General features: G+C 37.0%; 2 protein-coding genes across 2 annotated transcripts; both read right to left on the bottom strand.

The window, feature by feature from the left end:
- Nucleotides 1-3,223: 3,223 nt before the first annotated feature.
- On the bottom strand, nucleotides 3,224-15,170 carry LOC126765596 (nitric oxide synthase-like). The gene is made up of 4 exons (XM_050483205.1): nucleotides 15,160-15,170; nucleotides 14,792-14,966; nucleotides 3,349-3,530; nucleotides 3,224-3,281 (listed from the first exon to the last, which is right to left on the bottom strand). Exons 1-4 carry the CDS (start codon nucleotides 15,168-15,170, stop codon nucleotides 3,224-3,226), a joined length of 426 nt encoding a protein of 141 aa, XP_050339162.1.
- Nucleotides 15,171-17,032: 1,862 nt separating this feature from the next.
- On the bottom strand, nucleotides 17,033-18,579 carry LOC126765251 (jerky protein homolog-like). The gene is made up of 3 exons (XM_050482942.1): nucleotides 18,014-18,579; nucleotides 17,483-17,959; nucleotides 17,033-17,409 (listed from the first exon to the last, which is right to left on the bottom strand). Exons 1-3 carry the CDS (start codon nucleotides 18,557-18,559, stop codon nucleotides 17,116-17,118), a joined length of 1,317 nt encoding a protein of 438 aa, XP_050338899.1. The 5' UTR covers nucleotides 18,560-18,579; the 3' UTR covers nucleotides 17,033-17,115.
- Between the last annotated feature and the right edge of the window lie 4,484 nt (nucleotides 18,580-23,063).

Below are 23,063 nucleotides of genomic sequence, written 5' to 3' on the forward strand. Positions count from 1 at the left end.
GTGCGAAGCCGGGGCAGGTCGCTCCTAGTGTACTATATATGCGTGCTCAAGGAAATATCGCACTGAGATCCAGATTTTTATTATTTGGTGACTTAAACAGTTTTGGTCCGAGTTTGACAAGGTTTAGAAGGGAGAGGGTATAGAGATATATTAATAAAATTTTATTTTGCATACTGAAAAGTGAAAAAATCAGTTTAAATTTAAAATTAGTTTATGTATATCGGATGCAGGCGTGATTCTTGTCCTATCTCGGGTGACATACCCTGACATGTTATGTATCGAATTTGGTTGAAATTGGGAGGGTAGATCCGGAAATTTGTTTTTTTTTTTACCTAAAGGTAGGCGGAGGAAGGGCATCCTCCAATAATGTATTGGCATTTTTAGTAGGTTTTAACATAACCGTTAAATGTGGGCGGGGTTTCATATTTTTCCACTGTCGCAAAAGGTGTTCAAAGCATTTGTCTCGTGTAAGGTCCAGTGATATACACATGTAGCTTCAATGAGCTGGGAGATATCTATGTACATTAAAATTATTAGAAACGAGGCCAGGCGCACTTCTTTAGGCCCACAGGGGCCTTTCGGTTTCAAACCATCGCAGCCGTGGTCCGGCGTGTCGATAACTTTTTAGCGATTGTACATGACTCAAGTTTTGTCCAACGAAGGGTTACTGTTCTAAAACAAAACTTAATCGCAATTCTGGTCAAATTTTCTTTTTAAAATGTCCATATAATACTGCTTCGTCATCACATCAATGAAAATATTCAGCTTAGCTTAAAAAAGGCATACCATTAAAGCATAACAACAAGCTTGCCAAACCGTACATTTTTAATTAAAAATTATGTCTTCGAAAAGGTATGTGATACCATTTTCTATAACCGTATTTTTATTGGCCTGTTTTAATTGTATACATAGTTAAGTCGAACTGATTTCGAAGTTTCCTCAAAAGAGGGGTGATAAAAATCTCATGAATAAGGCTTATACATGTTTTCAAAGGACTAATTTGGTGCCAACAGAAGTTGTGATCGACAGTTTTCATTGAGACACCCGAGAAATGAAAATTGCCATGAAAATCAGAGTCGAAAACGTGTTTTATGTCTTTGTTAAACTTCTGTTTTGAATTCGTCCTATTTAATTTTCTAGTTACTAATAACTTTTTAAGTATCAGCAGTATTTTACCAACGATCCAATCCACCTTGATACCATAACTTTTTGATGATAGTGGAACAGATCTCTCTTTGTTTCTTTCCACAATTATCTAAATTTTCGAAAATGTCTGTATCTTTCATGAATTGCCATTTCAGAATACATATCCATTTCATATCATTGAAATGTCATCAACTACAACTTTGCTTCCGCCGTTTTTTTTTTGTAAATTTAAGGCTTTATTGTATAAAAACGGTTACAAAAATATTATGCAAAATATTGGCCGTCCCTAGCTACTACTTTTGACCATCTTTCTAGTATCAATCCATTTTTTTACTTTTTCATAAGAACTGAAGTGCTCGTTAGCTAGACCGTGTGCCATCGATCGGAACAAGTGGTAGTCAGATGGGGCAACGTCTGGAGAATACGGCAGGTGGGGTGAGATCTCCCATTTCAGCGTATCCAAATATTTTTTGACCACTGACTTTATCGTGTCTTTCCTCGTACTGTGGCCGTTTTTCTTTTAGTGCTCGGCTCAAACGCATGAATTGCGTTCGGTATCGATCTCCTGTGATGGTTTCACTTGGCTTTAGCAGCTCATAAATATATCACCCCCAGCTGGTCCCACCAAATGCAGAGCATGACCTTGGCGCCATGAATTTTCGGTTTTACCGTCGACGTGGAGGCATGTCCAAGCTTTCCCCATGACTTTCTTTGCTTAGGATTATCGTAGTTAACCCATTTTTCGTCGCCAGTTACAATGCGATGTAAAAATGCCTTTCTGTTGTGCCTTTGAAGCAGCTGTTCACATGCAAAAAAGGGCCGTTCGACATCTCTTGGTTTCAAGTCGTAAGGAACCCAGTTTCCTTGTTTCTGAATTATCCCCATGGCTTTTACGCGTTTTGATACTGCTTGCTGTGTCACTTACAACGAGTCGACCAATTCCTCTTGGGTTTGAAAGTAATTCATTTCAGCATCTTCGAAAATCTTCTCCCTTCCACCACCATGCCGGTCTTCGACTTCATAATCACCATTCTTAAAACGTTGAAACAATTCGTGACATGTTCTTTCACCTAGGACAGCCTCACCGTACGTTCCCGCAAATGTCGAGAATTTGGCTCAAAAAGTGACATTTTCAGTTGAGAATACATTTTGGATGCAATCAGATCTCTACGAATATTTTGTTGGATTAGTGTTGACACAAATGTCCAAGATCGATATAAAACGATATAATCGACCAGTACTTGACCCTAGAGACATCTATTGGGAAACGGCGGAAGCCTAATATATTGGCCAACATAAACGACTTTAAGACAATTGGAAAGTGAAAAAGTAGGGAATGATTAAGCTCGCGTGCAAGAATCAAATCTGGAAAATTCCTTAAAAAGAATATATTAAAATATGTTGCAAAAATAATTAAACTTAGTTTATGCTATATTTTAGTTCGCGTTAGCAAAAAATATATTAAAAATATTTTAAAATAAGTGATATACTTGTATATGTGATATTAATTCGACCGAATAGACTAAATTTAATGTATTGACCTAATGTGGAAAACCTCAAACAGAGGATCGGAATCCGTTTTATTGGGGATATGAAACTAGAGTATAAAGCAATTCAGGGCTAAACCACATAATTTTTAAGAAAACTTGTCCATTTAGTTTCATAAAATTATTACATTTTAACTTAAGTACTTGAATTTAATTAGGTGGAAAAACGGAAATCTTATTGGGGCATCTGTTTTGAGACAGAGAAAAGGTCGGGCTGATTGCATTAATTTGGACATTGATCAGGTATACCTGAAGACGTATTTTCAAGGAATTTTTATATATATATACAACTTACACACTGACCGACATATTCGGCATAAGCTTTGTTAGAAATAGGGAAATCATTATATGTAGTATATGGGAATCGGACGGATTATCGACCCGATTTTGTCTTTTTGCCAATACCACATACATATAATATATATATTATTTATATTATAAATAATACAACGAATCGCATTAATCTCATTTAAAATTTGCGAACGAAAACAGGTTGGCTAAAATGAGTCCGACTATTACAACTGATTCAATCAGTGAGGAGTGAAACGTAATAACTCCAACTTATTATCTTTTAACTGAATTTGTATCCTGGTTTTCATTTTACAAACAATTAATTGATCAAATTGTATATATGTATATTCACAAATAAACTTACCGCAATTTTGATTCATTCTCAAAATGTTTCATGAAACTTTCACTAGCCGTGTGGTGATCGACTATTGTGATGTTGTGACTTTGATAGGAATGCAGCACGGCTATATTTGCCTCAACAACAGCTTTATCTTTCCACAATGAGGTTGGTGTGCGAGTATCCAAATTCATTTTCAACGCAATGGTCTGGAATACAAAATTTACAAACAATGTATAAACGGGAAAAAATAACGACGATTCTGATTTTGATTTGATTAGTTTCGATTCGTAGCATCTTTATTACATTTGCATGTTAAAAGAGGACAAAGTAAGTATATAAGATACTTGGAATATTCGATTTAAAAAAAAATGGAACGGACAATAATGAATGAAGGTGGGAAAGATTATTTAGCACAGTGTAAATTGGTAGTGCAAATTGATAATATCCGATTGACTGACGGTCTGTCTATCCGCCTGTGCAGGCGATAACTTGAGTATAAATTAAGATATCTAGTTAAGCTAAAACATATAAAAGGGAAATAAATAAGCTCCAAACTAAGATACAAAATCTTTATTTGGTAGAAGGTATCACATTCAGCATTGCCCCGAAAATTTTTATTAAGTGGACAAGTTTCCACCTTCAAAAAGTCATTAAACCTTATCTCAAAAGCTACTTAACGAATTTCTACCAAACTTACTAAGAGGTAAAACTTTTTAATTTACTGCGGAAATCGGCTAAATCAGGTGATAAACACGCCCACCCCACAGGTATAATTGTTATGTTCAAAACTACTTAAAGTGTTACAACTCAATAAGTAAATGCCTCAGAAAGTTAAATTTTGCACCTAACATAGTAAAAGCATCGCAGTGCCCATCTCACAATTTTCGTATCATCCTTTCACTTTACAGTAAATAAATTGGACCATAACTTTTGAAGATAATGAGAGCCTGAAAAAGCGTCCGCACAGTACAGTGTTCCGTAAATAATAGTCAAATATAGGTAATCAATATGTGAAAAGGCATCTTTTATTAGCATTATGAATTATGCCAAAAATGTATGGAATCGGGTAAGTACTTTCGGTTTTTCAAGCCAACTCTAACTCTTTTACGTTGGTCAATTACTGTGATATTTTCAAAATTTTCATAAGCTTAATAAGATGAGCAGACCACGGTCCAAACCTTTTATCCTTAATATAATGATTTCCGTTTCGCTGTTTTAATACCAATATTTTGGATATAAACGAAAGATATAAACGAAGATATAACGACTTATAATATAGTTAGTACATTTAATATCAAATATGAGTATAATTATTTCGCCCTTTCTTCGATACTACCAACTAAAAGGAAATGATAGAAATGTACCCACTATAACTGTGATTCGAAACATGTCTATCTATGACAACGTGTCAAGTTATGAATCGTGGATTTATACGTATGAGACCGAAAGTAAACAGCAGTCGAGTGTGTGAGTGTTTCAAAATGAGTCGAATCCAACAAAAGCTGTTCACACCCATAGTACTTTCAAGCACATGGTTACCCGTTTGGAAAACCTGGACAATTCGTAACTTTACCACTTGAACAAGGCAGAGCAGTAAATTCTTAGTAGTACACAACCATTTTTTGTGAGTCATCTTTTAAGAAATCTGAAGTCTGATAACTTAATTGATGTTTGCTTTTTGTACTATAAAGTCAAAAAATCAGTTGGAGTTTACAAATTTGTGGTATGCAAAAGTAGGCGTGATTGTTATGACCGATTCCACCTATTTGCAATATCAACCCTCTTTGACCCTCAGCATGATTATTTGTATACATATGTATGTACATTATATATAGTATGTACAGTGCCACTCATAAGTTTTAACACAGCAACCATTTTGCAATTTACGGTTATTTGAAAAGCAGACTAATAGGTTATTTAGTGTAAACACATTTTTCCCCAAATGCTCAATTGGGTTGAGATCTGGAGATTGTTGTGGATGGGGCAAGACGTGTGCGGTGTTATAAGTTAACTACATTCTTAGAAAATGATCCGAATGCTTCGAGTCATTGGCTTGCCGAAATGTGACTGAATATTTAAATAAACCGTTTAGTCCATAATATCTCCTCACACCTTCAGCAGCCTTGCATCTCCACACCACCATAGCCGTATTTCACTGGAGCAAGATTTTGTTTTTGAAATTCAGTGTTGGACTTTCTCCACACCGAAGTACGACCATCGCTCCGAAAGATATTGTCTTACACTCATCTGAGAAGAGTACTTGGTCCCAGAATGTGCTTGGTTTTTTGATGTACTCATTTGCGCAGCTTTTTTCGGCAACACGCGAATTATAGCCAGCCGCACATAGTACTCTTCTAACGGCCATAGCATCAATATTTTTTCAAAATTCATTTTTCTCTGCGTAGATAAGATTTTCGGTTCTATTTTGACTGTTCGAACAATGTGCGGCTTTTCGCGATCGCTTAAAACCCGAGGATGACCAGCACGCTCAGCACTTTTATAATATGATGCTCCTTTTAACCGCGTTATGATATTGCGAATTGTGAACCGGCTCCTGTCCATCATTTTACATATTTCAGCATAAGACTTGGCTTGGTTATGCAGATGTAAAATAATTTTTCCTTCAGATATACGGGTTTTTTCTTGTTTTGAAGACATTTTTATAAGAAAATGTTGTTTCTCCCGTTATTGAACACAAAAATGAGTTTAACAAGGCTAAAATAATTCACAATTTGAATAACTGTTAATAAATACGAAAAGTGTTGAGTTTTTGGAAAAGGAGTGGCCAGATTTTATAATATTTAGTTAAGAAACCGGGTGTGTCAGTACTTGTGTCGTAGAATTTGCTGTTTTTTATGAATGTGAATAAAAAGGTGAAATTAAAAATGAATTATTATAAAAAACTTGGCATAAGTGGTAGTTAATTAATGGATTTAACAAGGAAAAATATGTTTACACTATTAACCTACTAGTCTGCTTATAAAATAGCCGTAAAACACAAAATAGTTGCCAAAATTAATGATTGAAGAGGCTAATTTACTATATGAAGGTGATTATTAACTGATATATACGATCTAATGCCAACCGAAAGTTTGAAAATCTTATATTAGGTATATGGCAGATGGAGGTAGTATTGACCCGATTGTATACAAGAATATTTTTGGCATTTCTTTATATTATTAACAGTAACAAGAAAAAACGTTAACTTCGGTTGCACCGAAGCTAAATACCCTTCACAGGTGCATTTCTGTTAGTAACTATGTGTTCAGTTTGTATGGAAGCTATGTGCTATAGTCAACCGATCTGATCAATTTCTTCGGAGATTACATTGTTGCTTTGGGAAATAATATATACCAAATTTCGTTAATATATCTTGTCAAAAGTGAAAGTTGTCCATACAAGAACTTGATTCCGATCGTTCAGTTTGTATGGCAGCTATATGCTATAGTTAACCGATCTGAAAAATTTCTTCGGAGATGAGATTGTTGTCTTTGAAAATAACATATACCAAATTTCGTGAATATATCTTGTCAAATGTGAAAGTTTTCCATACAAGCATTTGATTCCGATCGTTCAGTTTGTATGGCAGCTATATGTTATAGTGGTCCGATATCGGCCGTTCCGACAAACGAGCAGCTTCTTGAAGAGCAAATGACGTTTGCAAAATTTCAAAACGATATCTTAACAAGTAAGGAAGTGTTAAGTTCGGGTGTCACCGAACATTTTATACTCTCGCACGATAAAGTGATAATCGAGATATCATTATCAGTCATTTACATATTTTTCAAATACCATATTTGTGTAAAGTTTTATTCCGCTATCATCATTGGTTCCTAATGTACATATGTATATATTATACAGAGAAGGCATAAGATGGAATTCAAAATAGCGTTATATTGGAAGAAAGCGTGGTTGTGAACCGATTTCACCCATATTTTGTACATATCATCAGGGTGTTAAGAAAATATTATGTACCGAATTTCATTGAAATCGATAGAGTAGTTCCTGAGATATGGTTTTTGGTCCATAAGTGGGCGAGGCCACGCCTATTTTCAATTTTTAAAAAAACGCCTGGGTGCAGCTTCCTTCTGCCATTTCTTCCGTAAAATTTAGTGTTTCTGACGTTTTTTGTTAGTCGGTTAACGCACTTTTAGTGATTTTCAACATAACCTTTGTATGGGAGGTGGGCGTGGTTATTATCCGATTTCTTCCATTTTTGAACTGTGTATGGAAATGCCTGGAGGAAACGACCCTATAGAGTTTGGTTGACATAGCTATAGTAGTTTCCGAGATATGTACAAAAAACTTATTAGGGGGCGGGGCCACGCCCACTTTTCCAAAAAAATTAAGTCCAAATATGTCCCTCCCTAATGCGATCCTTTGTGCCAAATTTCACTTTAATATCTTTATTTATGGCTTAGTTATGACACTTTATAGGTTTTCGGTTTTCGCCATTTTGTGGGTGTGGCAGTGGGCCGATTTTGCCCATCTTCGAACTTAACCTTCTTATGGAGCCAAGAAATACGTGTGCCAAGTTTCATCATGATATCTCAATTTTTACTCAAGTTACAGCTTGCACGGACGGACGGACGGACAGACAGACATCCGGATTTCAACTCTACTCGTCACCCTGATCACTTTGGTATATATAACCCTATATCTGACTCTTTTAGTTTTAGGACTTACAAACAACCGTTATGTGAACAAAACTATAATACTCTCCTTAGCAACTTTGCTGCGAGAGTAGAAAAACTGAGTTACTAGTTCGTATATGTATATACAGACAGACAGACAGACGGACGGACAGACAGACGGACATGGCTAAATCGACTCAGCTCGACATACTAATCATTTATATATACACTTTATAGGGTCTCCGACGATTCCTTCTGGGTGTTACAAACTTCGTGACAAATTTAATATACGATACCCTGTTCAGGGTATAAAAATCAGTTTTTTACTTACAGGCATATTGTTATCGGAAAAGTATTATTTCCAAATTTTTATATTATATCTCGCAGATTGGTCGATATTTTCGATAAAATAGTTCACAATACGAACAGGGATCCTGGGGCTTGAAAAGTTTTTGGTTGATATGAACAGTTTTTGGTCATAAACTAGCACACTTCAAATGCACTATTCGCACAAAGTTCACCTGTACGCGTTAATTCGAGTGGTCAGCAATCCAGAACGCTACATCACATCATCGATACAATAGCAACCACCGGGACACATTCGCATAATGATCATATTTATCTGCTTAATATGGACACTGTCTCGTTGATCATCTAGTGCTTTTATTTATATTATACATTTTTATTATACTTTCCATATTTAATGGTAAACAGATATAATTACCTCATCAATTAAAATCATTTTAAATTTAAAGTACACTTGTATTCTTTGTTAACAAAGTGGAGGTGAGTGAATTATTGAAAATGGCACCTACTGCCCTACATTTAAACAGTTATATTATATATGTATATGGGACTAGGCGAAGTACTGATCGGATTCAACCCATTTTTTACACAAGCGTATAATATTATCAAAGAAACAGTTGCTTGAAGTCCACATATATATTTAGCGTCTGGGTTCCTAAAACCGACGTGACTTTTGTCTGATTTCGAACACATTCACATTATAACGTAGGTACATATGTCAAGATTATATCATCCTATGTTTGGTTGGCCCATTGTCTAATTTTAACACCTGCTTCTATAAAATACAAAAAAACGAAAACGAAATACTCTCGTAATTTTTCACAAGCTATTAATTTATTATAAAACTTATGAACATTTTTATACTCTCGCAACAATGTTGCTAAGGAGAGTATTATAGTTTTGTTCACATAACGGTTGTTTGTAAGTCCTAAAACTAAAAGAGTCAGACATAGGGTTATACATACCAAAGTGATCAGGGTGACAAGTAGAGTCGAAATCCGGATGTCTGTCTGTCCGTCCGTCCGTCCGTCTGTCCGTCCGTGCCACGCCCACAAGATGGCGGAAACCGAAAACCTATAAAGTGTCATAACTAAGCCATAAATAAAGATATTAAAGTGAAATTTGGCACAAAAGATCGCATTAGGGAGGGGCATATTTGGACGCAATTTTTTTGAAAAGTGGGCGTGGCCCCTCCTCCTACTAAGTTTTTTGTACATATCTCGGAAACTACTACAGCTATGTCACCCAAACTCTACAGAGTCGTTTTCTTCAGGCATTTCCATATACAGTTAAAAAATGGAAGAAATCGGAAATTAACCACGCCCACCTCCCATACACAGGTTATGTTGAAAATCACTAAAAGTGCGTTAACCGACTAACAAAAAATGTCAGAAACACTAAATTTTACGGAAGAAATGACAGAAGGAAGCTACACCCAGGCTTTTTTTAAACATTGAAAATGGGCGTGGCCTCGCCCACTTATAGACCAAAAACCATATCTCAGGAACAACTAGACCGATTTCAATGAAATTCGGTATATAATATTTTCTTAACACCCTGATGACATGTACGAAATATGGGTAAAATCGGTTCACAACCACGCCTTCTTCCAATATAACGCTATTCTGAATTCCATCTGATGCCTTTTCTGTACATATAATACGAGTATATACATTAGGAACCAATGATGATAGCGGAATAAAACTTTACAAAAATACGGTATTTGAAAAATATGTAAATGACGTATAATGAAATCTCGATTATCACTTTATCATGCGAGAGTATAAAATGTTCGGTGACACCCGAACTCAGCCCTTCCTTACTTGTTTAGTGTTCGGCTTCATATACTATGTTCGGACCGACATTGAAAACATCTTGAAAACACATTTGTGGGTTGTGGAATTTAAATCGTTCGGTCCGACAATGTGTGTTTTCGATGAGTCACTAATTTATTTCACTAATTTATTTGTTTGTGAGCAACGAGAATGGTAAGTTTTGGAATCCTTCATATTTGCTTATAATTATTACCAATATTCGAGTTTTTTAGAATTCCGACAAAAAAATATTAATTGCGAAAGCATTGACTTTTGCTTCTGCTTGCTTATCTGGCGTAGACACCGCTTACACGATTATAGCCGAGTTAACAAAAGCGCGCCAGTCGTTTCTTCTGTTCGCTACGTGGAGACAATTGGATATTCGAAGCGTAGCCAGGTCCTTCTTCTCTTGGTCCTTCCAACGGAGTGGACGTCTTCCTCTTTCTCTGCTTCCCCCGGCGGGTACTGCGTCGAATACTTTCAGAGCTGAAGTGTTTTCGTCCATCCGGATAACATGACCTAGCCAGCGTAGCCGCTGTCTTTTAATTCGCTAAACTATGTCAATGTCGTCGTATATCTCGTACAGCTCATCGTTCTATCGAATGCGATATTCGCCGTGGCCAATGCGCAAAGAACCATAAATCTACTACCAAGTTAGACGAAATTATCTCCAACTTCAAAGTTAGGACTGTCAACAGTGACGTGGGAGCCCAGTCGCGAATACGACGACTGTTTGTTTGATGACAGGAGATATTTCGTCTTGCCCTCGTTCACTGCCAGACCCATCTGCTTTGCTTCCTTGTCCAGCCTAGAGAAAGCAGAACTAACGGCGCGGGTGTTGAGGCCGATGATATCAATATCATCGGCATACGCCAGCAGCTGTACACTCTTATAGAAGATGGTATGGTATGAAGGATATGGTTCTCTATTTAGTTCTGCAGTTCGAACTATTTTCTCCAGAAGCAGGTTGAAGAAGTCGCACGATAGGGAGTCGGCTTTGTCAGAAACCTCGTTTGGTATCGAACGGCTCCTCCCGATCCTGACGGAGCTTTTCGTGTTCCTCAACGTCAGTTTACACAGCCGTATTAGTTTTTCGGGGATATCAAATTCAGACATCACGCCATAAATGCAGCTACTTTTCGTGCTGTCGAAAGCAGCTTTGAAATTGACGAAGAGGTGGTGTGTGTCGATTCTCCTTTCACGGGTCTTTTCCAAGATTTGGCGCATGGTGGTCGGTTGTTGATTGGCCAGGTCTAAAGCCACACTGATAAGGTCCAATCAGTTTGTTGACGGTGGGCTTTAATCTTTCAGACAATACGCTCGATTGAACATTATTTGCGATCTTGAGGAGGCTTATCCCACGGTATTTGGCGCAGATTGTGGGGTCTCCTTTTTTATGGATTGGGCAGAGCACACTTCAATTCCAATCGTTGGGCATGCTTTCGTCCGACCACATTTTACAAAGAAGCTGATGGATGCTCCTTATCAGTTCTTCGCCGCCGTGTTTGAATAGCTCGGCCGGTAATCTATCGGCTCCCGCCGCTTTGTTGTTCTTCAGGCGGGTAATTGCTATTCGAACTTCTTCATAGTGGGGCAATGGAACATCTGCTCCATCGTCATCGATTGGGGAATCGGGTTCGCTTTCTCCTGGTGTTGTACGTTCACTGCCATTCAGCAGGCTGGAGAAGTGTTTCCTCCATAATTTAAGTATGCTCTTGGCATCGGTGACTAGATTACCTTTGGGGGATCTACTAGAGTATGCTCCGGTCTTGAAACCTTCTGTAAGCCGCCGCATTTTTTCGTAGAATTTTCGAGCTTTACCCTTGTCGGCCAGCTTATCAAGCTCTTCGTACTCACGCATTTCGGCCTCTTTCTTTTTCTGTCTGCAAATGCATCTCGCTTCCCTCTTCAACTCTCGGTATCTATCCCACCCCGCACGTGTTGTGGTCGATCGCAACGTTGCGAAGTAGGCAGTCTGTTTTCTCCCCGCTGCGACACGTCACTCCTCGTCGTACCAGTTGTTCTTTTGCACTTTCCGAAAGCCAATGGTTTCGGTTGCAACTGTACGTAAGGAGTTTAAAATGCCGTCCCACAATTCTCTTATACCGAGTTGTTGACGAGTGCTCTCAGAGAGCAGGAGTGCAAGCCGAGTAGCAAATCGTTCGGCTGTCTGCTGTGATTGCAGCTTCTCGGAGGCTGCACAGAGGCAGGTACGAATCTTGGCTGCAACAAGATAATGGTCCGAGTTGATGTTAGGACTTCGTAGCGTACGTACGTCTAGAACACTGGAGACGTGTCTTCCGTCTATCACAACATGATCGATCTGGTTGGTATCTCCTTATACTGGAATCTAGTACCACAAATAACCATATTTCGGGCCCCGGCGAAGTTAATCAGCCTCAACCCATTTGGGGATGTTTCGTCGTGGAGACTAAATTTACCAAACGTAGTGCCAAATATACCTTGTTTGCCCACCCTGGCGTTAAAGTCGCCAAGCACGATTTTGACATCGTGGCGGGGGCAGCTCTCATAAGCGCGCGCGCTCCAAGCGCTCATAGAAGCCATCTTTGGTCACATCGTCCTTCTCTTCCGTCGGGGCGTGTCCGCAAATCAGCGATATGTTGAAGAACCTCGCTTTGATGCGGATTGTGGCTAGACGTTCATTCACCGGAATGATAGTATTCGGCGACTGAGTCTCTCACCCACCACGAATCCAACACCAAACTTGCGCTTCTTTATATGGCCATTGTAGTAAATGTCACAAGGACCGACTCGTCTCTGTCCTTGTCCCGTCCATCGCATTTCCTGGACGGCGGTAATGTCAGGCTTTATTTTCGCGAGGACATCAACCAGCGAGGCAGCGGCACCTTACCAATTAAGGGTCCGGACATTCCGGGTGCATGCCCTGATATCGTAGTCCTTATTTTGTTTGCCATGGTCGTCATCAAAAGGGGGGTCTCTCATCCGAGGCTTGTTGTTCCTTTTCATTGGGGGTGTTTTTTACGTGGCGGGTCCCAAACCCAGCGCACAACCCTATGTAGGGGATGTTTCGCCTTCTCACTTTAGCTCGCCTTCGAACGGATGTTCTTAGGCTACCCAGATGATACTTGGTCAAAGACCGGAAGTTGTGAGCTGCTTGAGCCATGTGTAAAAGAATCGTTTCGTAATACCCTTTCTTCTAAATTTTTATTTTCAGTCCTAACTGATGACTAGGGCAACCCAAAAATTGCATTTGCGAGTTGTTTGTCGTGATCGCAATTCTAATGCCTGTTAATTAGAAATACGTTTTGTAAATTTCTCTTTAATTTAAACTAAACGTGTTGTTGCAATTTTTTGCAATTTTAGCAATAAATGCAATATTTTGCAAAAATGACTTTTTAGTGTCATTTTGCAAATAAATACAATTTTATGAAGCAATTTGAACAATAAATGCAATTTTATGCAAAAATGCAATTTCAAGTAGCCATTTTCATAATTTCGATTACATTTGAAAAATTATCGATACACAAATTATCATATGTCACATCTCTGTGAACAGATGTTTTGAAGTTTACCATATCTAACATAAAGTTATATAGCGTGGCCGGGCATGTAGCTAATTTTTAGTTGCAAAATCGAGTGAGGTAAATTTATTCAATTTCAATTAAACAAAGTGATTTATTTATTTTATTCTATAATTTAGATAATGCCGAAAGCAAAACAGCAAAAAACGGTCAAATTAGCTTCTTATGTCGCGAAATATCCTATTTTTAAAACTGATGGCGTCGTATTGTTTTGCAAAGCTTGCAACAAGTCTGTGTCGTCAGAAAGATTATACTCTTTGTAATCGCATGTTGCAAGTTTGGCACATAGTGAAGCGGAAAAAAAATCATCAACAAGTACGCAGCCATTATTAACTCAAACCGCAAGTTCCAATCAAAATTAGTTCGCGCAAGATTTATGCAAAGCAATAGTTGCATCGGACATTCCACTTTATAAATTAAGGAATGAAAACCTAAAAAGTTTTTTTGGAAAATATGTAGATTTAACTATTCCTTCTGAAACCTCCTTGCGTAGAATAGTTGGTGAAATTTACAACGAAACTCTTGAAACCATAATAATGCAAATAAAAAACAAATATTTGTGGATATCGATTGACGAGACAACCGACTCGTCTGGGAGATACATTGCTAACGTCGTCTGTGGCATATTGGATACGGATCCCGAAGAGGCCAAAAAACATTTTTTGGTGCATGTAGCAGAGTTAGAGAAACCCGATCACGCTGCTATTGCTAGATGTTTTGACGATGCAATTAAATTGTTGGACCCAAAATTTGACAAAACTCGTATTCTTTTATTTCTCACAGACGCTGCGCCGTATATGGTGAAGCTGCGACTGCTTTGAAGATTTTTTTTCCAAAGATGACGCATTTAACATGTCTCATTCATGGCCTCCACAGAGTATGCGAAAAGATTCGCGAGAGCAGTCCAAAAGTCGACCAATTAATCTCTAGCGTAAAAAAAAATTTTGTTAAGGCGCCCAAAAGAGTACATATTTTCAAAGCCACTGAGCCAGAGCTCGAATTGCCTCCACAGCCTATTATCACTCGACTTCATTGCGCCAAAAATGAAGTTTTTAGTGCAATTTTTGCGTTGCCCTGCTGATGACTTACTAATATATAAACATTTACACAATAACCTATCAATACAATAGGTAATATCTTTAATATTCACCTCTAACATATTTCGACGATTTACATCACACAAATTCCGACAACCAATTTCCGTTGACATGTACCAACCGCTGAATGCAGTCGCTGTGAATTGAAGACCGCCCACATCAAAGAGCATCGACGAAACTGCCGGTACAGCATACCATCGGAGCTCCAATTCTGTAAACCACTCAAATCTGTAAGAAAAAACGTTACAATTATTTAAAAGTTACTTAATCAATAATATAACCCAACAATGTGATACAGTTCGATTTTCAGTGAGCAATTCTGTTTTAGGTAAAAAATTAACACATGCATGCATTTATTATAGGTGATACATATAAAAATCCACGTGGAATTTTGAACTTCAAAATTTTAAAATGTGTATACAGTCGCAACATTATGCATAGAGTATAATAGCTTTGTTCAACTAACGGTTGTTTGTATCACCCAAAACTATCCAATAGGTAATTATATAGGCCGAGTATAAATGTATGATATGAATGATAAGGATCTCGAGACGAGTTGAAATTCGTCTGTCCATCCGTCCATCTGTGCAAGCGATAACTTGAATAAAAATTAAAATTTCTTAATGAAACTTGGTGCAGGGGCTGTATCGATCCTTTACCATGCCCGCAAAGTGCTGTTAAACGAAAACATATATATAAGTGCGATAACTAGCATAAGCTCCAAATTAAGAGCGAGTTCAAAATTGTTTAAAGGCGGTCTTGACTCCCTCCCTTAATTAGTTTAATGAACAAATCTTCCAAGCAGCTAAAGGTAAGTCCTGACAAGATGTTTCTTTATCATCTCTTCATATCGAAAATCGATAAAATCAGATAATAACCACGAAACTATATAATTTTGTACTTGCAACTCGAAATACCCAGTGCCTGTAGCTGACTTATTACCAAAAATATCGGTGTGTTTGTGTCCTTTAGCTCTCAAATATTTAATAGAAATTTTAGTTATTTTGATCATGACCGTTTTTGCAAAAAACAAAAAAAATAGTATTTGAGTATAATCAATAGAGAGGCTTGTTATTGGTCTTTTAAGATTTATATTAATTAATTCATATTTTCCGGCTCCTAGGAATGATGTGACATAATTTTTTCTCTTTTTCTTTTAAATCAATAAGCAACTAATATATAGAGATAAATCTTTGACCGAACAGTGCCTTTGAAATATGCAATTTTATGATCAAAAATTTGCCAAATCGAACCAAAACTGTGTAATGTCCTAGGTACCGAATATGTAGACTAGGGTGTGTCATTCTGAGGGAACCTTTTTTTTCAACTGAAAAACAGGCTAAAAACTTTCGAAAATGTAAAAAAAAGTCACTCAAAAGATGAGCTCTTAATATAAATATTAAGAGGTGCCTGTTTCAAATTTTCTATTTTCCATTTAAATAACATGGAAAAAAAATCATTTTTTTTGTGGTGGTTATTGTGCGGAGGTTATTATATGTGCACGCGATGGCTGCCAGCAGGAGAACTTTTGTTTAACCGTCAATTGAGTAATAAAGTATTATCTGAGACATACATTATTTTTTTTATTCCCTGATTGAAAATTTTTTTCATTTTCTGATTGGAAATAGTTTTTAAGTCATAAAGAAGTCAACAGTATTAGTCTAATAGAATAAAAGTCAAAATTTCATATATTTCGATTTTCAGTTTGAATATCTTCAGTTGAGTTCACTTTTATGAAAAAATGTATCAGAGACATTTTGTAGAGCGTTCAATTTCCTGTAAGAATCATGTTTCAGTTCATTTTTACAATGCTTCATTAATGTAAAACTATAAATAAGAAAAAAATTTGGGACGAGTCACAATATATTATAATATTATATTTCAACGTTTAATACAACATGGCAACATCATGTCAGCAAGTCAGCTGCGCCTGGCTTACAAGCAACTCTGAAACGAATACAGCACAAAACGAAACAAGAAATAAATAGTTAACCGTTAACCGCCCGCGGTTATTACTATATAGAACTACACATCACACGAGCAACTCTCTTGTTCTGCTGGCAGCCATCGCGTGCACATATAATAACCTCAGCACAATTACCACCACAAAAAAAAAAAGATTTTTTTCCATGTTATTTAAATGGGAAATAGAAAATTTGAAACAGGCACCTCTTAATATACATAGTATTAATACAGCGCACGCTCGATAATCTGACCTAATTAAAACCAAGGCAGTTCACATTATCGAAAGAGTTCACATTATGGAATGCTCCAAAAGAATAGAATAGTACGTATTTATATATTGGAATTCACATTTTATTCATGTTTTCATTACATATACATTTTTACATAATACATATTATACAAAATCTAGGTTTTATTTGAAAAAATCAGTCATCCTTTTCTGTATCTTCTGTGTTTCTAAAAGTTGGAGCACAGCTTTCTCTCTTTGACGTCTTAGTACATTTACATCATTTGGATCGACGTCTTCATGACCAGCCCACCTTATCGCCTTGTTGAAAATTTCAACTGCTTCAGTCCGCTTAATTTTCTCCTCTACCTCCGATACGCTGCCTTCATCGGAATCGTCTTCTTCTTCATGTTCGTCATTTGCATTATCATCTTCCATATCTTCGTTCCATTCATGAACGCCTGGTAGCGTTAATTCAGCCTGAAATGGTTAATAAGAAAATCATTTTCAATAACCTGCATATCTTTGTGCGATTCTGCGAAAACGAACAAACCTCAGCATTCAAACTGTTAAGGAGATCGACGGTATTGCTCATCAAGGCGCGAAGTCCAGCTCCCCATTTTTCTTTTAAAACTGCGAGCGGAACACTATCTTCGGGATCGTCATCACCTGCCGTAAAATTTAAAATATATTTCCAGCAATTAGCTAATGTTACTTCGCTGACACGACTCCAAGTGTCATCCAAAAGATTTATAGCTCTTCGTAAAGTAATTTTTTTCATCGAATCGAGTAAATTGGAGTTTGTAGCTGCTATTGAGGCTAAAAGGCTGTTTCTGTAATGCAACTTTGTGATCTTTATGGCATTTTGATCCATTGGTTGGATGAGGGGAGTAACGTTTGGTGGCATAAACATTGCCAAAATTTGTCCATCCTCCGTTGTCAGCTGAGCTTCATTTGGGTGAGAAGGAGCGTTGTCGATTAGGAGTAGAACTTTAATTGGCAAACCTTTCTCCTTTAAAAATGACGTTACCTAAACAACAAATTTAAAAGAAAAAAGTTAACAGAATACAAAATAAATCCTCACCTGTGGAACGAAGGACTCATGAAACCATTCCTTGAAAACAGCCGACGTCATCCAGGCGGATTTGGAGCTATTATAGTCTGTGGGGCATTGATAGTTTTTAAAGCAGCGTGAATTCTTTGCCTTTCCAATTACCAAAAGTTTCAGTTTATGAGATCCAGTGGCGTTTGAGCAACATAAAAACGTGATTCGCTGCTTTTCCGACTTAACGCCTGAGGCTCTCTTTTCCATACTGGACACGTACGTTTTTTCTGGCAGAAGTTTCCAGAATAAGCCTGACTCATCAGCATTATATAACTGGTCGTTACACAGCTCCAGTTCGGCCATTTTAGCCTTAAGTTTTTCCTTATATGGATCCACGAGCTGAGGCAGCGAAGATAGTTTTTCGCCTGATATTTGCAGCAGTCGAATACCGTACCTTTTTTTAAATCCTTGAAGCCATCCATCACTAGCGTTGAAGTTAGATTCATTTTCCTTTACTTGTGCATGCAGTACTTTGGCCTTTTCTTTCAACATTAAGGCACTTACTGGCCAGTTTTTATTCCGCATTTTGATGAACCAACGATAAAGAGCTTCCATTTTGGGAAGCTCTGAAGGACGCAGAGTTCTTCTTTGTCCAGGTCCCGAGTATGTGTTGCTCACGAACTTTAAAATCACTTGTTTTTTTGCTTTGATTCCACAAATTGTTGATTTAGCAACATTATATTTCTTTGCTAAAAACGTCATAGATGAGCCTCTTTTTAAAGAATCGAGAATATCAGCATTTTGCTTCAATGTCAAAAAACGGGGTGTTTTTTAGAATTCATTTTTAACAGAAAATCTAAAACGAAACACTCCACGCGAATACAAAATTGCAACTGAAGTATTCTACGCATTACATGCAATACAAATGAGAGTCTTATTCTACAATTAGGGGATTCTCCAAATTCAGTATAAGTGAGTGACTTTTTTTCACATTTTCGAAAGTTTTTAGCCTGTTTTTCAGTTGAAAAAAAGGTTGCCTCAGAATGACACACCCGGTCTACATTAGGGTACCTAGTACCTACTTTAACTTTTTATTTTTTACTGAAAATATTGGCCAGTGTGTGGGATATACAGGGTTTTCTAATAAGAGTGATATGTTTTCTTAAAAAAAATTACATTTATTGTAATTGCAACCAGTTACTACAGAGTATTATAGTTTTGTTCACCTAACGGTTGTACGTATCATCTAAAACTATTCGAGATAGATATAGGATTACATATATGTATATATAAATCAGGTGGCATTCCTCTTGCATTCTTACATCACATTATGAAAATGAACGAAATCGGACAACAACCAGGCCTACTTCCCATATAGCACAACTTTAAATTCCACTTGATGCGTTCAGTTTCCAGAAGACAAATCAAGAGTAATTAATATGACGGAATAATGTCTTTAGTGTGTGCCACCATGTGACCAAAAATTGTTTAAATCCAATAAAAACTGTTCAAGCCCCTAGGTCCCGAATATTTAGACTCCGGTACCTATAATTGACTTTTGATCGAAAATGTAGGTCAGTGCGTGAATATATAACTGAAACTGAGGGATAATCCTTCTTTTATAATAGTATTTCTGGATGTAAAAAATGGGATGAATTGGACTAATACTTCTCTTAGCCCCCATGTACTTAATATAAAGATTTTCGAATGTTCTGGTGACTTTGTACCGCATATACCGGCAGTGCCGTCTTAGCCTCGAGGCAAATAAAGCAAGTGCCTATGGGCCCATCGGTACTTAGGGGCCCACTAAAAAAATTAGAACAACAAATTTGTACTTGTTGAAAGACAATGCAAAAAAAAATTATATGTATGATCGCGACGCAGCGTAAATAAAAAGAACAAAAAAAAATTACTCAAAATTATTTATTTGCTTATGCGAGCCACTTCAAAAGCACGCTTAAACAACAACAATTTCTCAGAAAAGCAACCGGCGTCAAAGCAAAATTTTTTTTTCAGCAATTAAAATATTTTTCAAGGGTAGGCTTCAGTAGAAGCACATCATGTCGGCGCCACAGATTAACCTTTATGTCATTCAGACAAAATTATATACGAACAGACAAAAAATATAAGAATATTTGCTTCTGCTGAAGACAATTTACAACAGTGGTCGGCAAAATTTCATTTCCAAGCCCACGGGCTTGCAGCAGTCGACGCTCTGCTGACACACATGTTCCATAAACTGCTTCGCGCAATGCACGATGATGTGTGTTCGGCTATTGCGTCGCTGCTAGTAGCGTTTGCGTGCCTCTGATTTACAATAACAATTATGTTACGATCAATAATGAACGTTTGTGCAAACAAGAAACTGTTAAATTCTATCTTTCTGTTATTTTTATGGCATAGCAGCAGCGCATTTTGCGAGAAGCATTTTTTCTATTTAAAATTTAAATTCACTTGTGCAAATGCTCTTAAGCTGTGAAGTGCTTTAAATAATTAATAATATTAGTAATATAAAGAATTCATTCATAACCGGAATTTTCTCAATATATTGTTTTGCGGAACAAAAAGGTATGTACCTATTCAAATTATTATTTTTATTCATTATTCTTTTTTTATTTAAGGCGAATAATGTCTGACAAAAAACATGAAAGTGGAGCACAAAAACGTAAAAAACGAGAAGAAAACGCTGCTTAGCTCAATGAGCAATTGAAAAAAACACCAAAACTACAAAAACAAATCTGAGAATCAATCTCAGCATCCCACCACAACAATATCTACTTTAGAGCCAGAACCGCGAACTGTACAGTGTATAGAACAGATTGGCGAAAAACAAGATGAAAGAAATTTTAAAGGTGCAGAAGAGAAAAATGAGGAAGCGGTCTTAGATTGCATAACCGAATGTAATTTAGCAGTGGAAAAAGAAATGGAATACCAGAGTGATATTGGTTTATGGAAAAATATCACAAACGAAGTACAAGAATTTTGGTGTACTAGTGATTCAAAAGAATGTCAACATTTTGAAAGTAACTTTTCTGCTTCATTACGACATTATGGCAACAGTGAAAATCGAAATCTTACCAGTTCTATTTTTTTTCGTAATCATATAAGTGGGTGCAAAATTAAAAGAGACTGGCTAATGTATTATCCATCTAATGGGAATTTTTACTGTTAAGCATGTGTTCTCTTTGGTGTTTCTCAAAAACAATCACAATTTCAAAATGGATTTTCTGATTGAAAGAATGCTGCTCAACGAATTCAAATGCACGAGAAAAGTGAAGCACATCGAACATGTGTGCAGGCATTGATACGCAGGCGCAGTACTCTTGGACGGATTGATTCCTCTTTGGAGATTCAATTCAACAAAGAAAGAGAATATTGGGTAAATGTATGTCATCGGATTGTGTCAGTCATAAAATTTATTTCATCTCGGGGATTAGCATTTCGTGGGCAGAATGAAATACTTGGTTCACAACATAATGGTAACTATTTGGGTATTTTAGAATTATTGGCGCAATATGATCCCTTCCTCAGTTCACACTTATCTAAATATGGAAATCAAGGAAAGGGGAAAAATTCATATTTATCTGCAACCATTTGTGAAGAAATTATTGAAATCATGGGCGACAGAGTTGTGAATGATATAGTGAAGGATGTTATTGACGCCAAGTATTTCTCCTTAAGTGTTGATTCAACGCCAGACATAACATTTAGTTTTAAGGTATATTTCGAATTTAAGCGGAGAAGTAATGGAACGTTTTTTATCATTCATTCCAATTGAAAGCCACAGGGGGAAGACATGGCTATCATAATTTTAAATAAATTAAAAAAAAATTAATATCGACATAAAACAGGGGACAATCTTACGACAATGCATCAAATATGTATATTAAAACAAGTAAGGAAGGGCTAAGTTCGGGTGTCACCGAACATTTTATACTCTCGCACGATAATGTGATAATCGAGATTTCATTATCGGTCATTTACATATTTTTCAAATACCGTATTTGTGTAAAGTTTTATTCCGCTATAATCATTGGTTCCTAATGTATATATTATACAGAGAAGGCATCAGATGGAATTCAAAATTGCGTTATATTGGAAGAAGGCGTGGTTGTTAACCGATTTCACCCATATTTCGTACATGTCATCAGGGTGTTAAGAAAATATTATATACCGAATTTCATTGAAATCGGTTGAGTAGTTCAGGCGATATGGTTTTTGGTCCATAGGTGGGCGAGGCCACGCCCATTTTCAATTTTTAAAAAAAGCGTGGGTGCAGCTTCCTTCTGCAATTTCTTCTGTAAAATTTAGTGTTTCTGACGTTTTTTGTTAGTCGGTTAACGCACTTTTAGTGATTTTCAACATAACCTTTGCATGGGAGGTGGGCGTGGTTATTATCCGATTTCTTCCATTTTTGAACTGTATATGGAAATGCCTGAAGAAAACGACTCTGTAGAGTTTGGTTGACATAGCTATAGTAGTTTCCGAGATATGTACAAAAAACTTAGTAGGGGGCGGGGCCACGCTCACTTTTCCAAAAAACTTACGTCCAAATATGCCCCTCTCTAATGCGATCCTTTGTGCCAAATTTCATTTTAATATCTTTATTTATGGCTTAGTTATGACACTTTATAGGTTTTCGGTTTCCGCCATTTTGTGGGCGTGGCAGTGGGCCGATTTTGCCCATCTTCAAACTTATCCTTCTTATGGGGCCAAGAAATACGTGTACCAAGTTTCATCATGATATCTCAATTTTTACTTAAGTTACAGCTTGCACGGACGGACAGACAGACATCCGGATTTCAACTCTGCTCGTCACCCTGATCACTTTGGTATATTTAACCCTATATCTGACTCTTTTTGTTTTAGGACTTACAAACAACCGTTATGTGAACAAAACTATAATACTCTCCTTAGCAACTTTGTTGCGAGAGTATAAAAAATAATCCGCTCGCACATTACGCTCCGTGTGCTGCACACTCATTAAACCTAGTTGGAGTACATGCTGTAGAAAGCTGCGTTGGAGCAATCTCATTTTTCGGATTCATGCAAACACTTTACAACTTCTTCTCGCGGTCAACTTATCATT

This window comes from Bactrocera neohumeralis, unplaced genomic scaffold (genome assembly GCF_024586455.1).
Source record: "Bactrocera neohumeralis isolate Rockhampton unplaced genomic scaffold, APGP_CSIRO_Bneo_wtdbg2-racon-allhic-juicebox.fasta_v2 cluster10, whole genome shotgun sequence".
In the NCBI taxonomy this organism is placed as follows: Eukaryota; Metazoa; Arthropoda; class Insecta; order Diptera; family Tephritidae; genus Bactrocera; species Bactrocera neohumeralis.

Excerpts from the sequence above, each read along its gene's own strand:
- LOC126765596 (XM_050483205.1), bottom strand. Across the intron at positions 3,531-14,791 it reads ATCGTCGAAATATGTTAGAG|ACCATTGCGTTGAAAATGAA; the intron begins GTGAATATTAAA and ends TTTGTATTCCAG. Across the intron at positions 3,282-3,348 it reads GAGAATGAATCAAAATTGCG|GATACAAATTCAGTTAAAAG; the intron begins GTAAGTTTATTT and ends AATGAAAACCAG.
- LOC126765251 (XM_050482942.1), bottom strand. The coding sequence starts at position 18,559 with ATGCGGAATAAAAACTGGCCAGTAAGTGCCTTAATGTTGAAAGAAAAG. Across the intron at positions 17,960-18,013 it reads ATGAGTCCTTCGTTCCACAG|GTAACGTCATTTTTAAAGGA; the intron begins GTGAGGATTTAT and ends TTTGTTGTTTAG. Across the intron at positions 17,410-17,482 it reads TTAACAGTTTGAATGCTGAG|GCTGAATTAACGCTACCAGG; the intron begins GTTTGTTCGTTT and ends TAACCATTTCAG.